General features: G+C 29.5%; 2 protein-coding genes across 4 annotated transcripts in view; one reads left to right on the plus strand and one right to left on the minus strand.

Annotated features, from left to right (window-relative positions):
* LOC123006061 (NF-X1-type zinc finger protein NFXL1) overlaps positions 1-1,964 on the minus strand; it is a 10,947-nt gene extending 8,983 nt beyond the window's left edge. The window contains exons 1-6 of one of the 3 annotated variants that reach the window (XM_044400438.1): positions 1,822-1,964; positions 1,424-1,725; positions 1,232-1,371; positions 869-1,184; positions 546-808; positions 261-491 (exon numbers count right to left, since the gene is read on the minus strand). In XM_044400438.1, the coding sequence (XP_044256373.1) occupies positions 261-491; positions 546-808; positions 869-1,184; positions 1,232-1,371; positions 1,424-1,625 (1,152 nt within the window). In that variant the 5' untranslated portion in view covers positions 1,626-1,725; positions 1,822-1,964. Of the gene's footprint in view, positions 1-260; positions 492-545; positions 809-868; positions 1,185-1,231; positions 1,372-1,423 lie in introns of all 3 variants that reach the window. The other 2 variants (XM_044400344.1, XM_044400255.1) reach the window with 2 other exon arrangements.
* A 10,935-nt stretch (positions 1,965-12,899) lies between these two features.
* LOC123004263 (transcription factor SOX-9-like) overlaps positions 12,900-14,588 on the plus strand; it is an 18,009-nt gene continuing 16,320 nt past the window's right edge. The window contains exon 1 of the mRNA XM_044397441.1: positions 12,900-13,206. Coding sequence (XP_044253376.1) covers positions 12,995-13,206 — 212 coding nt within the window. The 5' untranslated portion in view covers positions 12,900-12,994. The remainder of the gene's footprint in view (positions 13,207-14,588) is intronic.

The following is a 14,588-nucleotide window of genomic DNA, read 5'->3' on the forward strand; positions in this document are numbered from 1 at the left end:
TGTTTTTTTCCTCTTTGTATTTATAATAATCATTATCCATTATGTGTATATTCTCAAAAAACAATTCAATTTTTTTAAGTTAAACTAAGTATCATAAAATGTAGGTATTTCAAATTAATTAATAAATTGTATAGTTTATATGATAATTTTAAGTTCATTGATTGTAAATAAAAAAAAATGTGGTAAACTGTACAAAAATGTCTGTATTATTAAAAATATTACCATTAATGAGCAAAACAGTTTGGTAAACATATACTTACCGCACCGCAAGCGTCTTTGTGACACCGCTGATTGCACCTATGAAGACCGCAAGTTAATAATTTATCGCAAGTGTCTTGACAAGTGGGTGTTTCTTCAATACAAGGCAATTGATATTTGCTTTTGCCACAAGGACATGTCCTTTGCTTCGTCAAAGGACACGAATCACAAATGCCATCATGGCAAATAACTGCGCAAGAATGATTACCACACTGGAGTGGTTTATTACACACCTAGAAATAAAACAATTATTTTTTCTTAATAATAAAAAAAAACATCAATTGCACCTTATCACACTGCCATATGGGGGTAGCACAATCACGCAACTTCTGACTAGTTTTACACAAACATTTCTGGAGACTTTTCTTCGGACATGGTTTACAGTCCCCAGGGTGACAAACATCAGAACAACTGTGTTTCTGACAGGTCAATAACTCTCCACAAGGGCCCCCACAAGACCATTTCTTATCACTGCAGCGTCTAGTAACCGGTTGTTTTTTACCACAGTAACATGTAACACTAATTGTTACAGGGCAGGGTGGACAAGGGCCTAAATCATTGTTAATTTACTTAGTTAAAAAAAATAAAAATTAAAAAAGTTGAATTTTACCTGGATGACACAATAACAAACATTTGTGGCCACAAAGTGGCACTAAATCTTTACCACAAATCTCTCCACACGAATGTGGTACTAGAAATGGTTGGAGTCCAGGGTTTGTGGTTTTGCCACAGAAACAGTAATATTTGTCTGGTATATCGTCTAGTTGGTAATTGTGGCGACATTTGGGGCAACCCCACGTTAAAGTCACTTTCTGGACTTGAATTGGGGCTTCCTGGATTTGTTTTTGTTGAAAAATACTGTCTTTGGACCATCTTTGTATACAAGTTAGGTGGAAGACACAGTAGCAAGCGTTGCAGTTCCAAATCTGGAATAATTAATTCATTTCTAGTAACTTAAATGGAAATAACATACTGAAGAATCCCTTTTTATCCTAGAAATGCAAATTAGACATGTGGCAGTCCCTGATAGAAATGAATCGTGAAGGAAGATTTTAGTTCTCCCTAAACACTCATCTTTCCCTCCTGTTTTAGTATAATTTTTGATAATTTCGCCTAAAAAAAATGTGAAATTAAAAGTGAGAAACTTCGTTTTTTGAGCACAAACCTATTATGTTATCAGATTCTAATTCATCTTCCGAGGAAGACGATTCATAGTCTTGAACATATTTCTGCACTGCTGCTTGAAGTTTTCCATGGGCTTCTTTAAATTTCAATTCTGCAGGTGTCGGGGAATTTACCGAATTACCACTTCTGTTATGATTAACATTTTTCTTCCAAACGTTGGTTTCTTTTTTGCGAGCAGCCATTATTATTTTATTTCGTGTTTTTTCCACGTTGGAATACTAGTCCGTCAAACTAATGATGTAATACTGATGATAACCGTTGGTTTTGTACGATGGTGTCCACCTTTTGACACATGAAGGGTAACATAACCTCAAACTCAAACTTTTACACCAAAAAACCAAAAAGAAACTGGCTGAAATCAAATAAAGTTGTACGTACTTCCATTTTTAAACAAAAACACAACATTTGGAATAAGTTTTCATCCAATGTGGAAGATTTTATATAAAAAATGAGGTTAAAATCTGACAACTTGGCAAGCCAATCAACTTTTACCGTATACAGTGTGTTTGTGTAAAACACAGGTTGTCAATCAATATTGAGTAATATAAAAAGTCAGAAGTTTTTATATTACAGGTTATACAGGCTTTATAAATTATTCTGGATAACATTTTTTTTTACTTCTTTTGTCACAAATATAGACTACATCATGTCATCTCAACATAGTGTACAGTTGGTTGCAATAAAAACGGAAAATAGATTTTTTTAGATTGAAACAGGTTTTGCCCTTGTCAATTTAGTTGTCAATTTGTCATCTGTCACATTGAAATAATTTTTTCTGCAATGCCGGATATGTCGGGCAGATAATCAATTAGTTGCTTACGTGAAAACTTAATGAGTTGTGATTAACTGTCAGTTCTTACTTAACATTTTAGAATTAAGCCATGTTCAAACTATGGATAAATATAAAAATCTGACATTTTTATGCTTTTTTTGCAACCAAGTGTACACAGTGTCCTAACTAAGAGTATTTTTTAAATTTACCACACCGAACAAAAAAATGTACCTGCAAAGTCATCAAATGTACTTTAAACTTGATACTGCTGTAGTTGTGTGATGTTCCTGATGTTTTGAGTATTCTGACATTTGAAAAGTCAAAGACTACTTTATAGTGAATTTTCAGTAATGTCAAAATTATGATGTCCTATTTTTTTGTCCGTCATAGTACATGTCAACTTGACGTTCAACTTGACGTTGCCTGTCATTTAGACTGTATTGACATATCTAAAACCCATCGCTGTAGATCTATTATCTGTAGATCTATTTACAGACCTGTAGCTGTAACTCTATCAACATATCTGTATCTGTAAATCTATCTCTTGATCTAACTGCAGACCCATATCCCTAGATCTGTCTGTTGATCCATCTAAAGACCTGTCGCTGTAGATTTATATGTAAATCTAACAACAGGTTTGTATCTGTAAATCTATCTTTTGTTCTACTTACTTACTTACTTACTTACTTACTTATCTATCTCTAGATCTGTCTGTTGATATATCTAAATATCTGTTGCTGTAGATTTATCTGTAAATCTATCTACAAACATGAATCTGTAGATCTATATGTAAATCCATCTGTATCTGTAAATCTAGCTGTAGATCTATCTGCTAGACCTGTATCTGTAAATACTTATATCTGTAGATCTATCTGTAAATCTATCTATAGATTTATAGCAGCAGTCTATCTACAAACCTTATCTGTAGATCTATCTACAGACCTGTAACTGTAGATCTGTCTGTTGATATATCTAAATATCTGTTGCTGTAGATTTATCTGTAAATCTATCTACAAACATGAATCTGTAGATCTATATGTAAATCCATCTGTATCTGTAAATCTATCTGTAGATCTATCTGCTAGACCTGTATCTGTAAATACTTATATCTGTAGATCTATCTGTAAATCTATCTATAGATTTATAACTGCAGTCTATCTACAAACCTTATCTGTAGATCTATCTACAGACCTGTAACTGTAGATCTGTCTGTTGATCTATCTAAATATCTGTTGCTGTAGATTTATCTGTAAATCTACGCATGGACCTGTGTCTGTAGATCTATCCGTAAATCTATCTGTAGATCTATCTGCTAGACCTGTAACTGTAGACCTGTCTGTATCCAGCTCTATAGAATAGGCCTATAAAATTATTTTGTAAACGGGCCATTTTTATATCAGAAATCCACGCGAACGAAATCGTGGACAAATACTATTTGTTTTATAAAAGTAGACATTCAAGTATGTACAAATTATTAAAAAGCGCTCTGTATAATTTTTTATTAATAAAGAAACAACATTTACGTTTCTTCCCCAAAAAACGTTTTTTGAAAAATCAGTTATTCAATATCTCAGAAAACACAAATTTAAGCACATTTCAAAGAATTTGCTAATTGTCCGCTTCTGAGCTGACTTTGTGTTAGAGTTTTAAAAAAAAACTGCAGTAAAAAATAAAATTAAATAAATAAATCGTGGCACTTTATTAAAAAAATCACAAAACCGTTTTATTCTATTGTTTTTAAATGAAAAGAATCTCTTATTTATAATGTGTGATGCTAAAGTTGTGCTTTAATTTCATAATTTTTCTATTTATTTATTTATTTTTTTTGAATAATCGAGAAAGGCGCAGCTGGGTAGTCTATGTAGCAAGACATGTAAATATAATAAATTATAGGAAAAAATTAATAATCCAGACAGCATAATTAACGTTAAAATCTCACTCTTAATTAATTTAAGGCAATGTTTTGGCACTAAGATCTCATAGATCACTGGATACGCTCTGATTATGTTTGATTATAGAATAGATAAGAAGATTTCTATTTAGATGGTCATTAGTGAGACAGATTCAGGTAGATAGCGGATCGACGACATGCGTCACGGCGCGCGTTACGCCCCATAGATGACACATGCGGCGGCTCAACTGATCCCTTCCATTTATTTCATCTAGTACATTTATCTCGAGAAGAGGGCGAGATGCCGTGTGACTACCAAACTACAATTTTTTTTCTTATACTACGACAGTAAAACAAAAACCGAAAAAAAAACAGTGTTTCGAAAAAAAATTGTTCCAAAAGCGCTAATAGATTGACAACTTTTTACTGAAAAAAAAAACATGTTTCATTTTTTTTCTTATACTACGACAGTAAAACAAAAACCGAAAAAAAACAGTGTTTCAAAAAAAAATTGTCCCAAAGGCGCTAATAGATGACAACTTTTTAATGTTACTGAAAAAAAAAACATGTTTCATAGATAATTTCTATAAAAAATACATAAACTTGATAGTCCGGTCAAAATAAACATTTTAAATAACTAAAATTCCGACAGAGCTAAATTTTGGTGGAGATATTGAGTACACCATTAGGAATAAAGTGTCAAAAGTCCCCATCGATCCCATGTGTGCTAAAAAAGTTATTCGGGGTCAAAGGTCGAAATTTGACGTTTTTTAGATTTTTTTCGAAAACGGTAAGTTTTATCAAAAAAGTAGCCCAGACAAAAAATATAGATCTTGAAATTATCTACAAAATGGTCCTTATACTTTTTTTCTAACAATCACCATTCCTGAGATATCGCGATTCTAAAAGTTGAAGGAGTCACGTTCTACATGGTATGCACATACAGAGTGCGTCAGAACTCCCGCTTCAAAGACAAATGCCATGTAGGGTAAGGTACCACAAACATAGAAAAAATTAAAAAAAAAATCTATCTATAAAAGTTTCAAAGTTATGAGAGTTTAAATTTTGCACTTTGACTCTATTTATTTCTGTAGGGAAAATAATTTTCCAAGTTTTTTTGCTACAGGCAGAAGAAGAAACAAAAAAGCTGTGTCCTAAATTGTAACTCTGTGCAATGTTATTTGTGGCTTTTATTGGCAAAACTTTTGTACCTTTACTAGATAATTGTAAAAAAACATATACAAAATCATCAGTATTATTAAATAGACATAAAAAATAGTCAAATGTCAAAAAACAAATGTCAAATTTTTTTGACAGATAAAATTTTTTAAACATTTTTTTATGTTCCTGGTATCTTATTTTACTCGAAATTTTTCTTCTACTTCATTAAACTTATAAATATCTCGATTCCATTAGAATTAAAAAGAATTTATTTGGTAATATATACAGGTTGTTCAAAAAATCGCGCATTTCCTTGAAAGGGAGTAATTGGGTAGTCCCCAGAGTACTGAAAAAATGTTTAAAAAATTCTATCTGTCAAAAAATTTTGACATTTATTTTTTGACATTTGTCATTTTTTTATGTCTATTTAATAATACTGATGACCTTGTATTTGTTTTTTTATAATTATTTGATAAAGGTACAAAAATTTTGTCAATAAAAGCTGCAAATAATATTAAACAGAGTTACAACTTAGGATACAGCTTCTTTGTTTCCTTTTCTAATAACCTGTAGCAAAAAAACGTGGAAAATTATTTATCCTACAGAAATAAATAAGAGTCAAAGTGCAAAATTTAAACTCTCATAACTTCGAAATTTTTATAGATAGAATTTTTTTAATTTTTTTTTATGTTCCTGGTACCTTACCCTACATGGCATTTGTCTTTGGGGCGCGAGTTCTGGCGCACTCTGTATGTGCATATGATGTAGAACGTTACTCCTTCAACTTTTAAAATCGCGATATCTCAGGAATGGTGATTCTTGGAAAAAAAGTATAAAGACCATTTTGTAGATAATTTTAAGAAATATAATTTTCGTCTGAGCTACTTTTTTGATAAAACTTGCCGTTTTCGAAGAAAATCTAAAAAACGTCAAATATTGACCTTTGACCCCGAATAACTTTTTTAGCACACATGGGATCGATGGGGACTTTTGACACTTTATTTCTAATGGTATACCCAAGGTCTCCACCAAAATTTAGCTCTGTCGGAATTTTCGTTATTTGACCACTATTTTTATGACTAATTTGACCGGACTATGAAGTATTTACATAATTTATAATTACACCAGAAACACTTTTATGTGGTACACCCTGTACAAATACAGACTGTCCCAAAAAGTTTTATAGTCAGAATTACTTATGCAAAATCATAGAGCAATATTAGTTTTTCACCATTTAAAAAAAAAATAATAGCGTGTTTAAAAAAAGGTAAATCTAGCAACTAAATATTTTGGTCCACCATTTATAGAATACTCTATATGTTCAAAAATAAAAATAGATGTAAGTAAAGTCTGTTTTTTTTTAATGGAAATGCCAAACAGTCTTAACGTTGGCACCACTAGTGAATTCATTCATAATTTCAATAAAGGAAGTTGGCAGTTCCGATTTTTTTAATTAATTTGAAAACAATGTCATTAAACGTTAACACAAAAATCGTCTAAGAAAATTTAGAGATGAAACACCTAAAAAGGAACAAATTAGAAAAAGGGCCAATTTGTAATGATTTAATCATTTATCCAGCTAGAAACAAACTATTTGTAAAATTTTGTTAAAAACAAAGCGCAAACTTCCTAAATTAGGAATCCTAAAATAAATGTTATTTTTTTAGTTCCACTTAATTTAAATGATTTTTGAGCTAAATAAAAACAAAAATAATCGAAAAAACTTCAAATATGGTCGAAAATGGTGTTACTTTACCGTTCTTCAAAAATAATCAAAAAATCATTAATTTAGTTAAGAAAACAATTTTTTTAGTTCCATTCGATTTAAATGATTTTTGAGCTAAATTAAGACAAAAATAAGCGAAAAAACATGGTCGAAAATGGTGTTGCTTTACTTTTTTCAAGTCTTTAAGCAAGCAAAATTTAAGTTTTTTGCAAAATTTTAACAAAACGAACCCAAAAAGAATATCAAATCATTGTTTTTGTGTTTCAGCATGTTTTTCAGGTAAAAACGTAAATATTTCGTAAAAAAGGCAAAAAATTACAGACCAAAAATAGTGTTATGTTTGCCTTTTTCAAGCATTTAAGCACGTTTTTGAACAAATTTACGAGATTTATGTAAAAAACCTAAACCTTCAACACTTATTAGAAAAATTTAAATCACAATCTTGTAATCTAGTAAAAATAATAGTTATAAATGACAACAAATGGCGCAGTTGTTCCTTTCTCGTTTAAGTTTTAAGAGCAATTAAATAAAAAAATATAGACAGATAGTCAGAGATCAAGGTAATGCAAAAATTTGATTGAAAACTATATTTAAAAAATTTCAAACATTTAGCAATTTGCACCCGTCTCATATTTTTGAAAATACTGCGAATATGGTTAAAGGTAAACGGTTGAAGATGGAGATATGGTCTCGGGGACTTTTTTGTAGGAAATTTAATTCTCTACAACTTTGTTCCCTACACTTTTTTTGTATCTTCAACCGTATTCGCAGCGTTTTCAAAAATATCGAAAACAGTATTAAAAATTGCGTTCCGCCCAATATTTTTGAGAACGCTGCGAATACGGTTAAAGATACAAAGAAAGTGTAAGAAAGAAAATTGTAGAGAATAAAATTTGCTACAAAAAAGTCCCCGAGACTATATTTCTATCTTCAACGGTTTAGGTTTAAATTGCTTTAAAGTGTTCCTCTGGCACTGAATTACCAGTAAAAATGCAACGAATCCGTCGCTTGAGCTTCTTTGAACGTCTTTGAGGCCTAAACCATTAAAGATAGAGGTATGGCCTTGCGGACTTTTTACTAGAAAATTTTATTCTCTACAACTTTCTTTCTTACATTTTTCTTGTATCTTCAACCGTATTCGCAGCATTTTGAAAAAAAAAATGAAACGGAGCACAGATTTTAATTTTTTTTTCTCATATTTCTCGTGAATAATTTAGTCACAGCTTTAATTTAAATTAATTTAAAACGATTTTAAACTGAGACATTAAAACGTTCTAAGTGCGTTTTTTATAATTTTTATTCCGCCTTACTACTTTTTTTGGGTCCAAAAAATCCAGCAATTTTGTATTTCGTTGCTGCTACCAATTTTTTCACCAAAATTTTGACTTGGTAATTTCCATTTAAAGAAAAAACAGACGTTATTTATTTACTATTGTAAGTTACAAAAGCGTACATTTGGTAAGGGTGAGTCATTTATCTTTGTCAGAACTGTGTGTTAGGAATTCTTAAATATGCGAATACCCAAATGGTGCTAAATCATCGACTAGGAACTCACAAGATGATGAATATTTGACGCTTGCAGGCGGTTCTTGTCTTTGTCGGTTCTAGTCCAGGTGTAAACACTCAGGCACGGGTCATCATCAGGAAACCCACAAATGATGATGCTGTCAATTTGAGGATAACATATTGACAACATGAAAAAGATACAAAGCGGAACAAAGCACGCTAATATTAGTTACTTGATAATGAGCTACATCTCAAATTCAATCAAAAGCTTTAGCTGAAATAAAATCAAAAATGAAGCAACTTCGAAATTCTAAATTTATAACAGCTACAATAATATAAATTTTGACATTTATTTTTTGACATTTGACATTTTTTTTACGTCTATTTAATGATATTGATAATCCTGTATATGTTTTTTTTACAATTATTTAGTAAAAATTTAAAAATTTTGCCAATAAAAGCCACAAATAACATTGAACAGTTACAATTTACGATGCAGCTTCCTTGTTTCCTCTTTTAATAGCTTATAGCAAAAAAACTTGGAAAATTATTTTTCCAGCAGAAATAAATAAAGTCAAAGTGCAAAATTTAAACTCTCATAACTGTGAAATTTTTATAGAATTTTTTCCATCTTCCTGGGATCTTATTTTATATGGCATTTTTCTCTGGGGTGCGAGTTCTGGCGCACCCTGTATAAAATAAATACACTATAGAGCAAAATAAATTGTGAAGAACAACTTGACTTAACTTCTGGATCACCGGAAATCATAATCAATCATACAAGTAAATCGAGTGTGACAGTTGCTATTGTCAATGTTGTATTAAAATAAAACCACAATCACACGATGAAATTTTTTAAATCTTGACAGTGCTGCCAACTCATTTTTTATTTGTATAAAAAAATTAATCCCTTCCAAATGATCTAAAACTGAAAAATCATACATTATTGCCAAATTAATATTAGAATAATATTTAATAATTGTTAAAACATGATGCCAATAAACAACACATCATTTATAATTTACTGCCTTTTTACCCAACACTGTAATCCTGTAATTATACCCCTACATTAGTAGGGGTATCAAAATTTTCAACTTAGTTTTTTTGCTTACTAATAAAATGTGTAAATTATATACAAGGTGGTTCAAAACGATAGTACTAATACAATAGAGCCTCGATTATCCGGCTCCCGGTTATTCGAAGTTCCAAACTCCGTTTAATCCAGCTTTGGTCTTTTTTTTGTTGCGATTCTCAGAAGCAACAAATCTTTTTTTTTCATTGTTCTTGGAGTGTTACAAGTAGTCTATTAGTGCACATAAAAGGCATATACATAGAATAAATGTAACAAAAATTGTTTCTTTAGAAAAAATAGCGTTTTATGTAATTCAACAAGTAATATAAAAATTATAAAACATTACATTAAAATTTTTTGATTATACGAAATTTTGGCTTATCCGGAAAATCCGGACCATATTAGGACAGATAATCGGGTTTTTTTCTATCGTAATAAGTTAAAATTTGCACCTGAGACGATTAAAGGTTTTTTTAATCATGATTTTGTTTAAAATATACCAAAATATGTAAGTAATTTCCTATTGGGTTACAATTTTTTAAAGCGGTGTCTAACTGTAACTTAAAACATTAACAATGACGAAATATAAATATATTACCCTACAGGTTTTGCTCTTCAGAGGCTGTTTTTTACAAGAATTGTCAATTTATACACAAATAATAATTTAATTAAATCAAATTTGCCTATAAAATTATTTTTTTTGTCAAAAATATTCTAGAAGTCATATCATGAGCTAAAACATTAACATTTTCAATGAGAGGTAGAATCGTAGAGACCTTCTAAGTAGCAAAATTCATCTCTTCTGCTGGTCCATCTCTCCCGGTTTCATTCTATGTTTATGCCAAAAGTAATCAAAATTTTTTTAATCCAACATACCTCTAAACACTTATGTATACAGAGTGTGTCAGAACTCGCGCCCCAGAGAAAAAATTCAAGTAATTTTAAGTAGTTTTAATTTTTATTAAAAATTAAAAAAAAAATGATAGAACTACATAAATCTTGAAATTACTTGTCAAAGAAAGAATTTGTTTGTTAAAATTTTTTTCATATATATAATAGATAAGTTATGTAAGAAGTGATAACTGATTACGTAAGTATTACTGAGCATTTTCAGCAAATTTTGAGTTACCTTTCAACATTTTCTGAAATTCCAAGTGGTCAAAACTTGTTTCATCGTCTTATTAAATGTTATATAAAGTACTTTTTAAACCTTAGATAACATATTTTTTTCTATTTTTTTTCGTCTATTTTTTCTTTTTACATAAATGGTAAAAGTAATTTAAAAAAAGACTTTTTTGGTCTAACATCATTAAATGTAAAATACATGATTGTTTTTTTCTTTGCAAATAATAATTTATTCCACAGCACATCCCAAAGGAATTTTACAATCAGTAACCAAATATGAAACTGATAAAACAAAAAAATTAAAATTAAATAAAATTATGGAATTATCTATTAAAACTGAAAATATTTTGTCTTAGCATAAATGATCAAATAGGTCAATTTTCAAAATTGACAAAATACACAATTTTCAACTTGATTTAAAATTTTACACTTTTTAGTTTTTTAGTAATGACGTCATCGAATTTTTTTTAAGGAAGCCCCTAACTATTTTATCTTTTAATTGTGGAAATGAGAACACCAAAATATTAAACATTACGTAGTTTTCGAAAAAAATCACAAAAAGTAAAATAATATCAATAAAAAACAAACACAATTTTAAATCAAGTTGAAAATTTTGTATTTTTTAAAAAGAAAAAATTGACCTGTTGACAACATATAGCTTGTGGTGGCGAATTAACGTTTTCAAAAATGACTGAATTTTGACGCTAAACATATGTTTACTATTAAAAAAAAATATTGTTCATAGGCGTCGTATGAAATAATATTTCAAAACCACTGTTATTCTTTAAAAATTCTAATAAGTAGGTACTCGTACATAAGATGAAGAATGCTGAACAAATAATTAAATTGTTAACGCATGAAAAGAATTTTCAAAAATGATATTCCTAACAATCCTTGTCTTCAAAATTTTTAGAGAGAAAAAATACGCCCATGTATTTTTTTATCTTAACCAAGTGGGCGCACTCCAAGTGTCTTTTCTGTCACTGTCAGTTCGCCACCAGATATGGAATAAGCTCTACCTCTAAATACTTATGAAAATGTTTAAAAAATTCTATCTGTCAAAACATTTTGACATTTACTTTTTGACATTTGACATTTTTTGATGTATATTTAATGACACTGATGATCTTGCCTTGTTTTTTATAATTATCAAGTAATGATACAAAAATTTTGCCAATAAAAGCCACAAATCACAAAGTTTGAATACAGCTTCCTTGTTTTCTCTTCTAAAAATAAAAAAATATTTTTCCAACAAAAATAAATAGAGTCAAAGTGCAAAATTTAAACTCTCATAACTTTTTTAACATTTTCTCCATGTTTCTGGTATCTTTCCTTACATTTTTTTTCTCTCGAGCGCGATTTCTGGCGCAGCCTGTATTTCAAATCAGAACAAAATCACACAATTCGAAAAATTTTGAATAATTTATTCTTTTTAAAGTCAATAAAAGTTGATAAAAAAAATTTATTACTGATATTCACACTGAAAATTAAACGTTCCGAAAATTATCTTAATTAGGGTAAGTCCGCGAGAGAAGGACCACAATTATGATCTTTATTTCAATTCAATAGTATGGACTTTAAGACAACGTAACAAAATAAAAAATACTTTTGATGTGTAAAAATCCATTTTTCTCGGATTTACCCTAGTAATACTTAATAACCATCCCTTAGAAGGCAATCAGTAGAATAGCTACGTTTTTTTACCACAAGATCAGCAAATTTTCCACTTGTGAAGCAAAAGATAAACTACAGATATTAAAATGGGAGCAAATTATTGTCGATTCATTTTTGCCGACAATGATTTTTAATTTTTATTTTATAGAGATTTTGAAACAAGCAAATTAAATCGTAGCGAAAATATACCTACTTGAGAGAAAAATTGAACCAACTTTAACACAGTCCTACCTACTTCTCCCAACTCACCGTTCTGGTTAGCCTCACATCTCACCTATCCAAAATTTAAATGCAAATTCAATAAAAAATAAAACCCCAATCGACCAATCGCCGTCCAAAGGCGTATATCCCCGTCTGCCATTGGTTAAGTCATTCGTTAGCAAAGTCTTAACTCAACCATCTCGTCCTTCTTTACCTTACAAACGGAAAAGAGACAGCCAATAAACACTCCAAACAAGTGCGTGGTTTAAAGAAACAGCTCTCAGATTTTCAAAGCACTCTTTGATTGGTGTCGTAGAAGGTGCTAGTGCATGCCATCCGAACAGGACTTGATTGTTTTCAAATTGTTTGTCGTCAGGTGGTTGAAATTCATTCATAAATTTCTCGTGTGTGATTATTTTTGAAATGAATTCGTTGTCGCGGACCTCTTCGGTGGCTATCACCGCCTCGACGGCGACGAGCGTCACGGCGGCCGCCGTTTCCATTCTTCAAGATAACAATGGAAGTTCAAACAGTGGCTCTTCCAACTCACAACAACTTGATAAAAGTGAAATTAATGATGCGGTTACTAAAGTTTTGCAAGGGTATGACTGGACGCTAGTCCCCATCGCATCCAAGTAAGTAACATTTTTTATTTCAAAAATCAAAAAACTATTTGATGAATGGGAAGTACTAAAATCTACTACATTATTGACAGTAAATAAGTCCATAAAAATCGTTAAACTGATAGCGCTACTATTTATTTGCAATGCAATTTTGAATGATACTAAAGTTTTTTATTATTGGCTAATAAAAATAGCAACGATTTTCTAAAGAATAACATCTGGAACTTTGCTCGAGTACTCAAGTTGACTATAATTTTAAAATTAAGCCTTAAAAGTTTAATTGACAAATTTAAAAATCCTCCGACGATGAAAAACAAAAATTTCATTAATTTTATTTCTATCAAAAGTTTAAAAAAGTGCAATTTTTGTAAAATTTAACAAATTTAACTGAAACTAAGTTTTAGAATTTATTTAATTAGCAACAATTTTTTTATAATACTTCCAACAATTTATTGTATTCTGCGTTTTTTTTTAGTATAACTTTATAAAGCTAAATGTTCCAGTTATTAATTATGTTACGCTTTTTTTTCTGTAAAATACGTCGTCAATCACATAAAATACACCTATTCTGACATTTTGACAATTTTGACATATTTATTTATAATAATTTATTAATAATTTAGTGTTGGAAAAATATAGTTTAAAACTCTTATCTTAATAGCTATATAAATTCATTTTCTTGAATTTTTAATTTTCAAACTAAAAATGTAAGAAAACAAATACAAATAAATGTGTTAGATAAGATATCTATGTAAAAAACCTTGATTTTCTGAAATGGAGAATCCCAAAATGTCTTCAAAAGTCATCAAAAAGATTTTTTTTTATTAATTTCAGTGTTTGTTAAACTTCCATATGCAAATATTTTATTTAGTATTAAATTCAAAATTGCTACAAAAATTCAGTTTTTTCTTGTTGGAAAAAGTTTTGTTTTCTATGGAATACCGATAAAATTTTGCGTTAAAATATCGTAGATAATCGACAAGATATAAGCAAATAAAGTAAATCTCTATATTTTCATTTATAAAATTCACGTTGTATAAATATACAAAATTACAAYTAGGTAACATTTAAAACTGAAATAAAACCAGATAAAATTTTCCATTTCCGAAATTAACTTATTATTAATTAATTTGTTTCAAAGGTAGWAATTACCCTATGTTATTTACCGACGGTTTTGAACACTTTTTCTTAATAATTACTTTAATAATACTAAATAATATTAATTATAATAGTAGGTAATATCTATTTAATAAAATTTATTATTTTGTAATCACCTCTATCAAAAATTAAATGTACTTTTGGCAATATCAAAACGAAAAAAATGTTTAAACTGATTATTCATTTCTTAAAACGAGACAACGAATTTGTTTTTTATTTTACGAAAATTGTTTTTT

Source organism: Tribolium madens, unplaced genomic scaffold (assembly GCF_015345945.1).
Source record: "Tribolium madens isolate multiple individuals breed KSU strain unplaced genomic scaffold, Tmad_KSU_1.1 Scaffold_11;HRSCAF=98;Tcas5.2_LG3b, whole genome shotgun sequence".
Classification (NCBI taxonomy): domain Eukaryota; kingdom Metazoa; phylum Arthropoda; class Insecta; order Coleoptera; family Tenebrionidae; genus Tribolium; species Tribolium madens.